This window comes from Leptinotarsa decemlineata, unplaced genomic scaffold (assembly GCF_025532065.1).
Source record: "Leptinotarsa decemlineata unplaced genomic scaffold, Ldec_3_MD MMD2_tig00026361_RagTag_RagTag, whole genome shotgun sequence".
NCBI lineage: Eukaryota > Metazoa > Arthropoda > Insecta > Coleoptera > Chrysomelidae > Leptinotarsa > Leptinotarsa decemlineata.
The window spans coordinates 2,183,647-2,200,554 of record NW_027412704.1 but is presented as its reverse complement, the minus strand read 5'-3'; the positions used below and the strand labels follow the sequence as shown (position 1 = coordinate 2,200,554).

The window sequence follows — 16,908 nt, the reverse complement described above, 5'->3', positions numbered from 1 at the left end:
ACATAGTATAATTCATTACGTACGATAATATCCGTGAAAAAAAAATTATAAAACGACTCAGGAATCTACAGTTTTCAAAGTAATTAAACGAAATTTCTCAGGTCCTTCACTCCCCACGAGTCTATCCATGCTTTCTCAACATGTGGGTTTGTAAATTATCCTTCCACTTTGTTTTGAATTTACACAACTTGCAGTTGAGAATTTCATATTTCCCAACGTGAACCAGCACGTGATCCCTCATATGCTTCTTGTACTTCGTTTGATAATCGCACTTCAGACAGTAAAGAGTCTCCAGTTCTGGGGGCTTTCCGTGTCTTTTGATATGCTTGTTCAAGTAGCTCTTTTCTAAGGTTCGGTAGGTGCACGTTCCGACTCCGCACTTGTACGTTTTCACAGATGATAGATCTTCATGGGTTTTCTTATGCTGGGTCAGACCTCCCTTGTACTTTGTAGTGAAACTGCAACGGTCACAGCGATGGATTTTCAGCTGGTCTTCACTGAGGTGCGTCAAACGATGCCCCCTCAAACAGTCTTTGTACCTTGTTTCATAAGTGCATTCGTTGCAGCGATATATTTTGACCTCGGAGGAGTCTTTGTGTCTCAGGGAATGCCGTGTGAGATAATACCTCTTTGTGGTCTGGTAGTCACATTTATCGCAAGAGTACTTAGAGACACAGTGGAGATCCGAATGTTTTCTTCGTACATGTTTCCCAACTCTGAATTTATCTGCTGTTTTGAAGTCACAGTATTGACACTTGAAAGGTTTTTCACCTTCTTGGCTAGTGTCACTTTTACCGTTGCCTTTAATTTTTTTTGCTCTGTTCCCAGATGCCTTTTGGTTGGGGCTTGCGTGACTGAATTTTTATTGATTTTGTCTATGCTTTCTTCGCAGTCACTTGGCAACGGATCGCTAAAAAAATAAAACAAATCATCAACGCAACTGGACTTCAAATTACTTCCATCAAAAAATTCGAAACTAAACAATATATTTTTCCAACATCAGTAATGACAAAACAGAAGAGGCTGACATTTGCCAAATCAACACCGCCGTGTATAGCGTTGTTCAATCGGAAGAACGAAATCCCGGCCTTGCGATTCGGAAGATTGAACTGCGTGTACACAAGATGGAGGCTAAGATCACGTCGGCGAGGCAACACGCGTCTCGTATCCAATGTGTGATGGAGTACAGGGCGGCCAACAGGCCTTTCACGCCCGCAGTGCGGCGAATAGCCGCCAAACTACGACGTATCCATCACACTTTAAGTCAAGGCGTGCTTCTGACCACTGAACAGCACTGCCTTGATAGGATACGAATGCTAGTAGCTGCTAAGAAGTCACTAGTGAGGCGAGTGAGAAGTATTCTCGAGTTCCGCGAGAAACCTTGTCACTTATTCAAGAGCCTCCACGTGTTTTGGATAATCCGCCGACGCTGATCAGGTGGAATCCTTCTGGAAGGATATCTATGAACACCCGCAGCCACTCAACTTAGACACTCCAGCCCTAGTGCAGTTCGAAGCTTTCAACAGAGAGCTTACTTACCTCAGAGTGGAACAATGCCACTCACAAGAGGTAACAGCAGTGAAGAAATCTCTCTCCCTGCGGCAAATATCAGCACACACTCGGAACTGTCGAGGAAGAACAAAGTTGCTGCAACAAATATGCTTGCCGTTCCAATCTTACTCTACTCGTTTGGAGTAGTGAAGTGAACTCGGGAGGAACTGTATCAACTCGACGTAAAGACCCGAAAAATGATGCATCTTTATAGGAGTTTGCATCCCAAATCGTCCGTTCCACGGTTGTACTTCCCCCGACAACAGGGAGGCCGTGGTCTTTTGAGTTTGTAGTGTCTACATGACAGAATGGTACTGGATATAGCCTGTAAAGTCGTCAGGAGTTCGGATCCCCTTCTAGGTATGTGACCATGAGAGAGCAGGAATTGGAGCATTTCTCTTCAGGGCAGCTGCCTGAGTTGCTGATGAACTCGATCAAGTTTTTGGCACTGAACGAGGTGACCACAACTCTGTCACCGAGTTGGAACCCGTTCAGCAAAAAGCTGCATGGGCTTCTTCAATAATATTGAAGACCTTGGCTTATCAAAGCGCCTGACTTTCGCTTTCCTCAGGTCGAGTGGGTTGAAGTCGGAAACTGAGGGGGTTCATCATGGCTTGCCAGGATGGTGTCTTCAACACCTTAGTCTACCGCAGTCGCGTGATGGGTATAGAGGTTCCTGACACAAGGTGCAGGGCTTGCCGCGAGGCACCCGAGACCCTAATGCGCTTGCTATCAGCATGTCCAGCATATGCGATCTCGGCCTATATCCATCGACATAACGCGGCCCTAAGAGTGCTATATTACCATCTACGGCACTCTTACGGTATTGACGAGACACCGTTGTTGCCCTGCGCTCCGGGGGATATTGAATCCGTTGTGGGGAATGAGAAGTGCCGAATTTATTGGAACTATTCGTTCCCCACCCTCAGGCTCATACAAGCTAATAAGTCTGATGTAGTCCTCCTCGACCACCAGAGCAAGACGATATTATTTATCGTGAAGATTTCAGCTCCTGGCGAGACGAATATCGTCCGAAAAGAGGAGGAGAAACGGATAAAATATCGAGAGTTTCTCTTCGAACTCCGCAGACTCTATCCAGACCACTCTGTCAAGATGGTTGTCCTGATTATTGGACTCCTTGGTGAAATGATGCCCTCTTTACTCTCGAATCATAACATCATACCTGCTTGCTGCATTAAGGCAGAAATCTTAGCCACACAGATGCAGAAGGCTGTCATTCTTGGCTCACTGTGCTTGCTCAGGGCACATGATTCTCGGACCCAATGATCACTTACCCCACGGTGTGGGGAGCGGTCATTGGTTCATAATGTCGACGCGCTCTCCCGAATGTATCGGGGCTTCGGAGGATAGGACCTGACCAGAGCAAACTACGGTTAAAAAAATAATAATAATAGCTCTTATTGATGGTTCATACAATTACAACCAATCAAATGGCAGGCTTCAATATCTGCGTATGATAAATCATCGCAGAGATTACTCTTCCATCCAACCGTAAGAACAAAAGAAACAGTATGTTATCAAAAACAGTGCAAACAGTATAAAATATATATTTTTTCAATTATATACAAAAACAATTTGTTCAGGCCAGTCTCTACTCGTCTACACTGTAGGTTAATGGACTGACACCAACCAACAGAAAACAACTACTACCCTGGCTTATACCACGAAGGGCTTTGGATTATATCCGACAGGTGTCGAATATAATGGACAAAATAGAGGTATTATGTTGTGGTATTGTTAAATGTGTCCTTAATCTCAAGTTGGAATGGCTTCTTTTTTCGAAAAGATAAAAGGGTTTTTTTGTTTTGGGGAGTTCTGGATTCCATATTCAACCAACCCACATCCCTGAACAGATGTGAAATATGTTCTCGTTTTCCTCATTCCCGCAAAGAGCCTAATGCATGCATTCTGGAGCTGTTGTCAAGATATAAGAAGTTTTTTGTAACTCCTTTCAAGGGAAGTTCTGTTCCATCTATTACAATATTCATCAGGCCAGATTAACGATTTCTCGCCAAAAAGCATGACATTAGATTTAGATGCATTAACACATAGGTAATTTTAGTTGACAATGATTATAACATATCGAGATCGGTATTAGATTGCCATAGGGTCTCATTAATTGAATTCTCGTTAAGTTTCATGTACAAAATATCCAATTCACGTTAACTCATGAAGTTCCCATTTTTTCTAGTACATCCAAAGAACCCCGTTATTCAATAAATATCATTAGGAACAATGAGTTACCTTTCTATTTCAATTTCTTCAGATTTTTTATCACATTCCTCTCTCGATAGCAAGCCTGAACCAATTTCATCGTTTATCTCCACGATTGCTTCTTTTATTATAATTTGACTCACATTATCATGCACAACTTCTTCAAGTACTCTTCCTAAGTCAATTTCAGCACCATCTTTGATTTTTCTCTTTTCTCGAAATTTTTTTATTACATTACTGGTAGCCATACAAGACGAAACAAATTCTATGAAATCCCTGAGGTTGTCATTACATTGCTGGCAGATGACAGGATCTTCAATATTTTTCAGACCCTGAAATTTAAAAAAAACTGAGGAAATGCCAACAGAAACACTTTTTCCACACCAAAACTGGGACACTTTTTCCGATGAGTAATTCTTTCACACAGTTGGCGTTACCACTAGATAATATAAACCTAAATTGATTCTAATCACTGACAAAGCCTATTGAATATGCACTGCTGCACATATTAAGAGGAAACATTTATTTTAGCATAAAATCCAACTGGAGTATCTTGATAATATATGTTGAAGCAATATTATTCATAAAAAATGACTTTTCTTAGAAAAATGAAATTTTGGCCCTGTTTCTTCTTGTGTTTACCACATCGCCAGATGTACTGTTTGTATGAAAAAGATAAAAGTAGTTTCTATCTATTTTTCGGGAAGTTTAAAGCTTTCAACATAGTTGATGTTTAAATATATGATTGTGTATTGTACCAAGGTAGATCATTTGGATCATTGCTGCATCACTTTTGTGACAGGCAATAAATCAATATTGAACAGTCGGTCATAATATTGTAAAATAAGGAACATGACATACCACTTCTGGAATATATTTCTTGAATTTATCTTGAAAGTGATGGTCTTTGAGCAGATCTATCAAGAATGTGAAGGAACCATTTATCAAGTTGATGCAGAGGCAGCATATATTATAAAATCCTTTGGCAGATTGGGGTTTTTCTTCACATTTCTTCATTCTCAAATAAGCAGTTCGCAAATCTAACTTCGATTCGTTCTTAGTTTTTATGTGAGGCGCTAGCAAATCTTCAGTGTACGCACAGTTTGCTTTGAAGCCGAATGCTTTGGCAATCTTCATGCTGCAGCTGTAGCATAACATAGGGGTTTGTGAAATGTTCCACCACTACAAATCAACACATTTTGATAATGCAAAAAAATGATTCACTTTTATCTTACTGGGTTCAACAAAAGTACGTCTAAGAGCTCTATGAAGAGTTTTGACTCCGCACATTTTTTTGCGACAGTTTTTTTCAAGCATAATATGCAGATATTTTTCATTACTACTAATATTATTAGCTCTACAGAAGGTAAAAACAAAACATTTAAAATATCATAACCTTATTGAATCCTCCTCTTTTTAGATTATTGGGCTCGCTACCTAAGACTATTATCCAGGTCCGACGATAATGTAACTGGGTTACATAATCCCCATAATACTTTTTACGCATTTTGATTTTCTTTTAAAAACATGTTCATAACTATTGTGGAACTTACGACCTCCTCTAGTCCGTCTACATCCAGCCTGGTTACTGGCGTAACCACCTAATTAAATCTAATCTAAAAAATCGTTATCCAACGATTCTACACGTCGAAAGGACAGTGCAGTTTCTTATTCTGTCACTAACAAAATAGCTACATGTATTCTGAAAATTTAGAGAAGTATTTCCTAAGCAGCTATGTTTATTTGGAAAAGTGTTATTTTGAGTTTTATCAAATTAGTGACGTGGTTTTCCTGTGAACTATATAATTTTTTCAGTTCATCAATGTATTTGTCAGTTGTCATATTCAGTAATTTCATTTATGGGATTACTAGCAAATGCCCTGATTTTTTCCGAAGCAAATGAAATCTAATCCTGAATCGCATATATTTTACCAGGTGTCTTACATATATGAATCAATAGAAATGGTTTCATCTATTAGGAGCATTCTTTGTATGAAATAATCGAAATCAGTCCATAATTGTTATTCACTGCTATAGTAGTTCACACTACCAATGCTAGATGTCACCGATTATCGTAATTTGTCGCCATTCATGCGTAATCTATTGGCGTTTGGCTCAGAGTACTCTGAGGCGTTTGGTATCATGTATCATTAGGAGTTGACATAAAACTGACAGCTATTTACAAAGCGGATGTGTTTCTGCAGCCAAATTTTCGAGTCATGCGAAGTTTTCAACATATGTCCTACAATGTTGAATTACGTCATTTTGACATCACTTCTTTGTGAATGAAGATAGAAGATTCTCATGACTCAAGAATTACTAGGAATTAATAGGAGTAAATGAGTAGTTTGGTACTAGTTAAAATGTAATGTAGATAACTTGAAATATTAATTTTTTAAATATTGTCGATAAATGAATTGTTTCCAAGTATCTCTAAACCAAAAATAATTGAATATTCGAGCAGTTTCTCTTAATTGGGATTGAAGTGATAAAGTTGTAGTGAAGTAAAAAGAACTGTTTTCCTTTCAACAGTTGATTTCACTTCCCTTCTTTCCCTAACACAACTAATAGGAACGCGATACGTAGTATGTGTGTGGATTAACTAGATAAACATTAATAACAAACGGAACGTACCATTATTCATATCGCCTATTTAAAGCATAATTTGATCTCTCATTATGAATTTTATTAATGGGCCGGGGTCCACTGAAGCGTCATTAACAACCCTCTGCCTCGACCGCATTCATACATACGTTCCGATTTTCCGGATAAACGCGTCGACTGCGATTATCCTTTCGAACAACAAAAGAACGACGTGTTTTTAACATTGTTCGCAGCAGCTGGAGCATCCCCGAACTCTTTTCTGATCTATTATCATATCATATCAGATCCACCATGGGCGGCCAGGAACGGTTTCCTAAACAAAATGAAAAGACAATTCGAACTTTGAACGTTTTGATTATTTCTACATTTTGAGCAACTAATAATATTTGTCTGTTGATTATTTCAGAACTATGAAATGATACTTTCACCCCATATTTACATAAATAATTTATATGAACATGTCGTAGTCGTAGTTAATACGTAAAAACTTACGTCAATATGGTATATTAGATTCCACTTAACTCCTACGTAAAGTTGTTACTTCAAGTACAGACGTACTTGACTTTTTAACAAATGAGAATCTCTCTGAGTTTTCAATTTATATGTTGGTCTGTGTGATGTTCTGTGGGAGAGGCTAGAGTTTTTGAGACATTCTTATCACTTGATACGTTGAGATTTGTTTTTTTGTTGATGAGTATTTTTCACCAAAAAAACTATGGAGACAAAGTTTGGTCAGGAAGTTTTAGTTATTAAAGGATGCTTTTTCCAGTTAATGATTCCAAGTTTTTCTGCGAGCTAGTGTTATATTTGTTTGTATTTACTCACTGAAATCATATAAAATATATGTAAAATAATGACAATAATGTTACGTAAAAATCAGGTTATATTTGTGACGGACATAACATAGTTACATAACACGTATTATCAGTTATGTAACATTCATGTCAATTTTACATAATTGTGTTTGCTGAGAGCCCATCAAAACATAGTTTTACTTCACTCTCAAGGCCTAGTAATGCATCATCGTGACCGAATATTAAAACTTTACATAGATAATTCTACAGAAATTTCTAGAAATGATTTAATATTATGAAAATGACTAGACCACCTTGAATACCGCACTTTATATACAGTGCGGTCCTAAAGTAACGGATAAATTTCAACAATATTTGAAATGATAACAGTCTAAAGCATATGGAAACCGTTCATCTCCCGATGCGGTGTTTTAAGCTCAAAATATTCCTTGGTTTCCCCTTGTGAATTTTTTATTTTAAATTGTCCCACAAAAAAAATCGAGTGGAGTCAAATTGCAAGAACAGGCTGGCCATTCAATTTCGCCACGTCTACCGATCCATCGACGGGGAAAAACTTGATTATTATTATTTCTGGAGGGGCCAGTCACACCATCATGAACTGTACTTTTCCAGCTTGTTATACCACCGACATAATCGGCTCCTGTGCTTTCGGCTTAGACTGTAATACCTTCAAAGAACCAAATACCCCGTTCACCCAATTGGGCCAACGAGTATTTCAGACAGATAGGATTCGCAGTTTGAAGATAGCTTTCATGATGGCATTTCCCGATGTATCCAAGATGTTGAGAATGCGATTAACCGAAAAAGAAGTGGAAGATTTCTACACGAAGGTTGTTGAAGACACTGTGAGATATAGGGAGAAGGAAGGCGTTACTAGACCAGATTTTCTTCAGATGTTGATTGACATTAAGAACAAAACTAACGAACATACAGGTGACGTTATTATTTCATTTACTTTATGGCAAATTGATTTGTATAGTCGAATGAATGCTAGGAATGTTGAATTTTTTAAAACGTATCAGTACAACAAACTGGTGCTTGAGAGATGGTGGGGTTGATTCAAAAAGTTTGAAACTGTAACATTTCCTCTATATCTTCCCCGCCAAATTTCTCACCCCTTTTATATCCTAAAGTATAGTATATCGATTCAAATTTACTCAGTTTTGTTTTTTTTTTAATTTTATTTGTTCCATAGTAGGATTTTTTCCTGACTTCAGTCCAAACACATTCAGTAGTCCTGCTTAATGACAAAATTGAAGGTGAATTTACTTGTATTTCGATCATCTTGTATTCCAATTTGAAAATTGAATTCTGCTCTCAAACACCACAAATGCTCTTCATCAATCACATTTGAGACTCCATCTTCTTTGGTGAAAGTCACGTCAAGAAGAGTGTTACTGTTCTGATGTTTGTATCTGGGAGCAGTGCTTGATTTAAAATTGGAAAGTTATCGTAGTAGATTCGTTTGCCGACTCTGAAGATTGCTGTTGGTTGTCTGCGGTTGGAATATTCAAGATTATGGATGGTTTTTTCTCTTTGTATATGTCTCTCCCTGAATTTATGATTCAGGTCCATTAATTTTTTCATGGCGGGGTGTAATACTGAATTTGCCATGGAGCCGTCGCTATTGTACCCTTTTATTAACTGATCTTTTTAGATTCGAATATACACATTGACTGGATAGGTCATCTTTTCCATCTTTGGTGTTTTATTGTTATTGATTTTTATCTCAAATTTTCTGAGTAGACGTTCTACTCTGTCTATAAAGCTAGTAACAAGTAGAGAAAGCCTTCTTGGTGTGTCTTGCATATTTTCTTGGTGTCTTGGTCGATTTTAATGCTTAAGAGGAAGCCCTTGGATCATACCCTTTCGCTAATAATTTTTCTGAAAGACGTGTTGATTCTTATCCAAAGAAATTGGATCGCAAACTACCCTATCCCTGCTCGACTGGTCAAATCTTCCACCCTGTGTGGTGATTCGACAATTAATTGACTTCGCTTCAGGCCTATGCTTTACAAATAGACCAACTCAACATTTCTTTTTCTTCAGGCGATGGAACTAGCTTAACAATGGACGAAATCGTTGCCCAGAGTTTTGTTTTTTTCATTGCCGGATTCGAAACGAGTTCAACCACAATGACTTTCGCACTGTATCAGTTAGCTACTCATCCCGTAATTCAAGAGAAAGTTAGGAGCGAAATAAACTCTGTGTTGGAAAAACACAACAACCAAATCACGTATGATGCCCTGAATGAGTTGAAGTATATGGGACAGGTAATCGATGGTAAGTTGGACAAACAATATTACTTTCAGCTAAATTTTCAAAACGGGCTTTTGTGTCAACTCGTGTTGTTTCACAAGTAACTCAGCTTTTCAATACTTTCAAAATATTCAAAAGTCACATGTAATGTAAAATTGATAAATCATGTTCATTATCAACTTTAGTAATGGTAAAGACCCAACACTTTATATTGGTCAAACAGGGAGGACATTTTTCCAAAGGCTGAAAGAACATAGGACTAGTTTTTTGAATCTGAAGTCCGATTCAACAAATTATTGAAAATCTCACACAATAAAATGTTACTCAAATAAATCTACAGTAAATTTTTGATTTTAGAGACTTTGAGAATGTATCCAGCTCTTCCGATAGTCACCAGACGATGCCTGAAAGACTACCGAATACCTGATTCGGATGTTATTATAGAAAAAGGCGTTAGAGTTTTCATTCCTATCAAAGCAATCCATTACGATCCAGAGTATTATGAAAATCCTGAAGTTTTCGACCCCGACAGATTCAGCGAGGAAAACATTCAAGGAAGGCATCCTTACGCTCATATTCCTTTCGGCGAGGGACCCAGGATATGTATAGGTAAGGTTTATAATTGGCTTCAAAGCAGGTTGCACCATAGTTCAGTTTTCTTGACCAGAAGTCGAATGAGGACTTTGTTCAACTGGACATTTTCAGTGATACCGTCTGACCTGTACAGGAATCTTGCTGGATATATAACATATTTTGTTCCGCATGCAATTAGGGTTGTACTTTCATTGTTTGCCTCTTGTGATCCAAAGCCTCACGTTCCTATTAGTTATGACAAGTTGTCTATGTACCGTTCTTGCATTGCCTGCAGCTAAGGTGTTCGTTGTACAGCCCTATCTTGTTCAGGTGTGAACTTAGTCAACAGTGTCTAGTGGTAACCCTGTGATCATTCTGAGCAGATCCCTTCTATGTTGAAGCAGTTATTCAGTTATTTTCTTGGGCTCTCTTTTTATAAAGGTTATCCCATGTGTGTCGGTGTAAGTTTTTCCAGAACTCCTCATGTTTCTCACAAACTCATTTTCCAATCTGGTGTTCCGTAACCCACAGCTGGTTCAGGACTTTTATATGGAGTGTCTGGCACAGTCGTCAGATTTTTTGTTGCCTATGATACCTGTATGGCCTGGCATCTAGTTTATAGTCAATCTATTCCTATTCGCAGTTTCCTCAGTTCCTCCAAAGTTTGTCAAATCTGTCCATATATAGATGGAATGGTCGGAGTCACTTCCTTCATGAGATCTCGTCACCAATTCAAACTCAACCAAATAAATGCAGTCCAAATATCTTCATCTGAACTGTTTGCTGTGAAGGTCTCGACCACCTGGCAACTAATTTTTGCATGGGCAATCCTCTGGAAATCATTACATGTAATAAATGGATTTGTTTGGATCACAGATCCTCCAACATGTCCATAGGAATAGTCTGGCTTCCGAAGTAGTTCCAAACAGTGCATCACAAGAATATATACGTAGGTTATTCTTCACCCAAATGATGAATTACTTTGCTATCTGATCTATAATCAATACCATGACAAATATATCTTTCATGACATAACATTTCAGGGTTGAGATTCGGTGTGATGCAGTCTAAAGTTGGTCTCGTTAGTATTCTCAAGAATTTCAGAGTGAAACTCAGTAGCAAAACTAAATTACCTCTGAAAATTGCCGTCAACTCATTTATTCCCACAACAGAAGGAGGGATGTGGCTGAACCTGGAGAGAATTGCGAAATAATGTAACACAGAATTCGCACAATCAGGTTTTAAAGGTGTTTTTATTATTGGGTTACTATTATTGAGATTTTTTTCATTCGAACCTTTTGTACCAGAATAAAACATATATATGAAAAAATGTTTTTCTCTATTCATATTCCCAATTACCAAATGAACAAAGATCATTGTGAGATCATTGTGTATTTCCTCACAACTACCTTTAACTCTGTAACAGAATATAACAATACTTTCATTACTACTTTTAATAAGGGCAGAATGGAAATGCACGCATTTATATACAAATGAACCCGCTAAAAATGGTAAGGTATAAATAAAATGGTGTTTCCATTCTTCATCTTTTAATAGCACAAACATTATTGGTACTCGAGGAATCCATTTCTTGTACGATGCCAAAAATAGCAAAAAAGGTGATGGTGAGTATGATCCGGCAACACTGGGAGGTACGGCGTGCTGCGTACCTGAACCAAGAAGCCTATACACTGGTGGTGTAGCGACTCATACGTATAGAATTTTTATTAAATCTGCCGAACAGTTAGGCTGATTTGATTTCATTTACGTGGTACACTTTTTAAAAAAACGTGTTAATATCGCTGTGACGGAACAGTGTTGCATATTCCACAACGTGTTCATTTAATTGAGAGGTGCATGTGAATTGACATGACATTGACATAAAATACTATTTTAGGTTATGTATGCAAATGCATGATAATTTACAGTTTACGTCTGTAACCCATTAAGGTGATTGAATTGTTATTGTTTCACGAAATCGCAAGTGATTTTTAATACGACAGTGAACAGAACTAGCAAATGAAATTTGTGGCAATCCCTCACAATGAGAATTATCAGTATTTGTCGTAAAGAGAGTCGTTAATAAACAACGGTTTTCATAAACAACAATTGTATATCTGTATCTGTAGAGTAGGGAGGGTGAGTGTAAGCCCATAGCTCTTAGGCTACATGTGATCCATTGTACATCCTCCCGAGGAGTTGTCCTCCTAGGTCATCGTCCATCCCGTGGACAGGAGACATCTCCTTTATATCCTTATCCCCTTTATATCGGCAGGTGTAGGCCAAGACTCGCCGAACACACACTCTCTTATTAACAATAACTCTGGGGACTCACAAAGGACATGCCTGACAGTCTCATCTTCCTGTTCACACATCCTGCAAAGATATGTGTCCACTAGCCCCATATTATGGAGGTGTTTCCTAAGTTGATAGTGACCAGTCAGATATCCTACTGTTAAGCGTCAATTTTTTCTGGTCATTGCCCAGGGTGATCCTTTGCTTCCATCCCATCTCTTAAGGGATTGAGCATGGGTGTAACCTTTGGCTAGTTCCGCAATTGTCGAAGTCATCAGGACGTAGGTGCCACTGGCTCCTAAAATTCTTAGCCCAGCCGCTTTCTTGGCTAAAGAGTCGGCAATGCGATTACCTTTACTCCTGTCGCGCCCTTTAACCCACCTTAGGATAATGTTAGTATCTACCGAGGCTTTGGCTAAATCTTGGTGGCACTCTAGTACTAGCCCTGAGGTAACACGTTGTCTGTTCAAGGCTAATAGGGCTAAGTTATGAAATATACGGAGTGAAGAGACAAAACGGATCTCCATGTTGTTGGTAATCTTTCCGCATCATCCCCTTGTTCATACTACTGTCTGATTGTAGCCTCTGATTGTTCGAGAGTGAAAGTTTCTATTACTTGCTAGTATTTTAGTGTTTTCGTAATTGATATTGCGTCGTGTCGCCAACACGTGTTGGAAGAGAGAAGACGTGGTAACTTTTCCCTTCTCTGCTAGTTTGTGTTCATCTTTACGTATGTTGATTCTCCTGTTGGTCTGGCCGATGTAAGTCTTGTCACAGCCTTGACACTTGGTAAACTCCCTGGGACTCCACAGTGGTATCTGATCTTCACGAAAGCAAATAGACCGTGCAACCCCAGAAGCAAAACTCTGCACATGACAATACAGGTATAATAACAGAGTCATCACCAGAAGATAGTAAATGAGTTGATATCGCATAAGTGTTTTCTGAGAAATGTTGTTATGAGAAAAATCAATCTGATATCATCATGAATCATTGTTTGTAGATACTTATCATGTAACCTTGATTGTAGATAATGACTCTGAAACACGGTAAAATTTTTATCGGCATTGATAGAACGTTATATATATATATATATATATATATATATATATATATATTATATATATATATATATATATATATATATATATAGGCATTTGTTCATTCCTCACAGTTAACCGTTTGCCATTTTGTGTGGTGTTTGTATCAGAACCGTGAGTCTACGATTTCCTTTTTTTGAATTAGTTGTTTGAGTAATTAATCCATCGTTCTGGTTATTTGACTAAATTTAATAGCCCTTCGTCAAACGCTGATCCTAAAGGTTTCATTTACCCCTTGCAAAACTCTGAAAATATTTAAAAAAATGTACAGTGCGGGAGAGAAACAAATCAAATATTTTCTAAACACTTTTGTTGAGAAAATAGTATATTATTCAACGATTGTGTTATGATCACACAAAGTATTAATGGTTTATGCAGGGGTATTAATAACCATCACATGAGGGGTGCATACGCTATTTTTTTACAATCGATAAATAATGAAGAACTATGAATACTTTATTTATATTCGTGTTGAACACAATAATAGTAATTACTCGTATTCTTTAAAAAAATTGTACAGAATTGTAGTTAATGGTATTACTTCGAGTATTACCATGAATATCAAAAAACCATGAACAATCTATTCTTACTTATATTGAACATAACAGATGTTATCCGCTTTCTTGTGCAGTTTTAACCATTTATTCCAGGTCACTGATCTGGAAGGAGGAGAAATCCTTACATTTATGTCATAATTGCTAGTCTCATCAGAGTTCAATATTGTATTGTAATGTAGCCTTCCGCCACCGAATTGAATTTCCAGCCACCATGAAGCTTCAATGCAGTAATATCACCACCGGAATGAACTAATATGGTTGCGTTGCAGATTCGTATCAGGCATATTTGAATTTGTTGCTATTTGCTCCCTGAATTACCAAATTTATTAATACCAATGTTTCGAATTGTGCATTTTCCATTAAAATAATTAACCGAAAAACATGGGGCGGGGCAAAATTTCAGCTGTAGATTCATATAATTTTTACTAATTTCTTAGTATTTATCAGTAATTGTAAATGTTCGCTGTAATTTTGTTACAGTTTCTACCATATTGATAATTGAGATTCTATGCCTTCGACACGCCCCAATTATTCCAAAAATCGTTGCTACCTAAAAAGAAAAAGTTGAATGGAAAGGAGGATGACCTATGCTAGTTTTCAGACGAAAGGGTTTCCTAAAGAAATATGGTTTTGACGTATCGTATATTGTTTGAAGATATGTGTTAGCACACGTTTTTTCAATTAGGAATCAAGAGTTGCCTAAGTAACCGTGAACAATGTACTAAAATCGAAGACTGTATGAGCCCTACCCGAATAATTGAATTAGGTGTTCCACAAGGTACCGTCCTTGGACCTATACTCTATAACATACCTATATTTGAACGACCTATTCAAATTAAATGTAGAGGGAAATGTGATGAGCTTTGCTGATGACACATCAGTTCTCTACAAAGCCAAAAGTTGGGAAGAATTGAAAACTCTAGTAGACTGGGACTTCGGAACTATCCTTGAATAGTTTGACGGGCAGCTACTAACAGTAAATACAGACAAAACATACTTCACTCCCCCTTCACTTCTTACTCCAAAAATTTGCCCAATTTTGACACCATAAAGATCAAACAAACTATTGAAGTTGTTAGTTTTGAAAGGGCAGATATTTGCAGATACTTAGGAATTCACCTAGATTGTAACTCGAAATGGAAAGTAAAAATAAATTACGTAGAGAAGAAACTGTGAAGTATTCTATAGAGGTTGAAACACTATAAAGATCAAACAAACTATTGAAGTTGTTAGTTTTGAAAGGGCAGACATTTGCAGATACTTAGGAATTCACCTAGATTGTAACTCGAAATGGAAAGTAAAAATAAATTACGTAGAGAAGAAACTGTGAAGTATTCTATAGAGGTTGAAACACTATTCCAAAATACCTACCAAAGGCCAAATGAAAATATTATATTATGCGCTGATCGCAACTATGGAATCATTGCTTGGGGTGCGCCAATAAAACGTTTCTCAAACACCTGGAAAAAATTCTGAAAATGATTCCCAAAGTCATTTTTATAAAACCATATACTCACCCAACTGAACAAATTTTTAATGAGTCGTAAATCTCAGATGTTCGACAATTATATTTCATAAAAAAACACTGCAAAGAAGTTTTCTTTACTTAGGTCCAAAACTTCATAATGCTTTACAAAAAAATGAAAAAAAATATCCTGAACTCAAAACTTTTCAAACGGGAAACTAAGTCAGGGGTTCTTCAAATCCCCTACCTCCAAATCCATAGATATGTTGATGTAAAAAATATTTATTACTTTTAAAAATCATTCGTTTCTTTTAATACGCTTCACTGTGATAAATAAATTTGAATCTGTTTCAGAAAATTATTATTCCTTTTGTGATTATGTGTTTCTTATGTATGTACTTATATATTTGTATTTTAATATTCATATAATTCACAAAAAGGATTTGAAGCTTTATAACTCCTATTCAATTATTTGCGAGCGCTTTCGACAGCTGGTCTTGCTGTCATCATCAAGGCTCTACTCAGCCCGACCAGCTGTCGAAAGCGCTCACATATAATTGAACAGGAGTTATAAAGCTCCAAATCCTTTTTGTAACTTATATTAAAATTGAAATACTGAAAATAAAGGAAAATTAGTTGATCATTCAAAATTCTATATTTGTGTATACTCGTATGTTTATAAATGTCTAATGTCTAGCTTGCAGTTGAGCAGCTCAAGCTGAAGGTTTACCTTTTGCAATGCAACTTAATTCATTTGCAACACATTACTTCTCGCATAACATTCTCATTACATAAATTATTATTATTATTTCTTTTCCAATTGTTGAATATCCTTACTATTATTATTCCGTTGTGATGCGTTAGACTGAATATTCATTTTTGAATTTCAGAACAATCATGGTTTTTTTCACTGACAACTTACTTCTGGATTTATTTGGCGTACTCGTAGCTTTATCTGCTGTACTCTTTGTTTATATCAAAAGGAGTTTTCAGTATTGGGATCGAAAAGGTGTCCCATATCTACCACCTAACATACCATGGGGAAACTTGCAGCCACCCCACTCAAGGGATATTCCAGAAGGAGAATGATGTAGCAAATATTTATTATAAAGCCAAGGCAAAAGGCAAGTATACCTTATATTGGAACTGTATTTGTTCAAATGTGAATGATGGTTGAAGATGTTAATTGTAAACGCCCTCTTTCATACCGTTTTTTGGGGAAGAAATTCTCAGAATGACACCTTGTATTTTAATGGAGAAGTAGAAAAAGGTGGTTACGATAAGATACAGCAATTTCATAGTAGACAATAATTAATCTTTAAAATCCATTGAACTTTGGAAACCCCTTATATTCATAATCTCGTTATTCATTTTCGTTGAATTACTCTTAAACAATTAAGTACTAGATTATATCGTCAGAAGTGAAATCACATATGCTTCTTATCATCTGACTT

At 37.1% G+C, this 16,908-nt stretch overlaps 2 protein-coding genes across 2 annotated transcripts; one reads left to right on the top strand and one right to left on the bottom strand.

Annotated features, from left to right (window-relative positions):
- Nucleotides 1-458: 458 nt before the first annotated feature.
- LOC141486654 (uncharacterized) lies at nucleotides 459-5,344 on the bottom strand. Its single transcript, XM_074185024.1, has 4 exons — nucleotides 5,022-5,344; nucleotides 4,648-4,968; nucleotides 3,817-4,118; nucleotides 459-910 (listed from the first exon to the last, which is right to left on the bottom strand). The coding sequence occupies exons 1-4, from the start codon at nucleotides 5,121-5,123 to the stop codon at nucleotides 601-603; spliced, it is 1,035 nt and encodes a 344-aa protein (XP_074041125.1). The 5' UTR covers nucleotides 5,124-5,344; the 3' UTR covers nucleotides 459-600.
- Nucleotides 5,345-7,783: 2,439 nt separating this feature from the next.
- LOC141486655 (probable cytochrome P450 6a13) lies at nucleotides 7,784-11,367 on the top strand. The gene is made up of 4 exons (XM_074185027.1): nucleotides 7,784-8,138; nucleotides 9,255-9,488; nucleotides 9,822-10,073; nucleotides 11,081-11,367. The coding sequence occupies exons 1-4, from the start codon at nucleotides 7,799-7,801 to the stop codon at nucleotides 11,248-11,250; spliced, it is 996 nt and encodes a 331-aa protein (XP_074041128.1). The 5' UTR covers nucleotides 7,784-7,798; the 3' UTR covers nucleotides 11,251-11,367.
- The last annotated feature ends 5,541 nt before the right edge of the window (nucleotides 11,368-16,908 follow it).

Excerpts from the sequence above, each read along its gene's own strand:
- LOC141486654 (XM_074185024.1), bottom strand. The coding sequence starts at position 5,123 with ATGAAAAATATCTGCATATTATGCTTGAAAAAAACTGTCGCAAAAAAA. Across the intron at positions 4,969-5,021 it reads ACGTACTTTTGTTGAACCCA|TGGTGGAACATTTCACAAAC; the intron begins GTAAGATAAAAG and ends GTTGATTTGTAG. Across the intron at positions 911-3,816 it reads GAAGAAATTGAAATAGAAAG|CGATCCGTTGCCAAGTGACT; the intron begins GTAACTCATTGT and ends TTATTTTTTTAG.
- LOC141486655 (XM_074185027.1), top strand. The coding sequence starts at position 7,799 with ATGAACTGTACTTTTCCAGCTTGTTATACCACCGACATAATCGGCTCC. Across the intron at positions 8,139-9,254 it reads CAAAACTAACGAACATACAG|GCGATGGAACTAGCTTAACA; the intron begins GTGACGTTATTA and ends CTTTTTCTTCAG. Across the intron at positions 10,074-11,080 it reads GGGACCCAGGATATGTATAG|GGTTGAGATTCGGTGTGATG; the intron begins GTAAGGTTTATA and ends ATAACATTTCAG.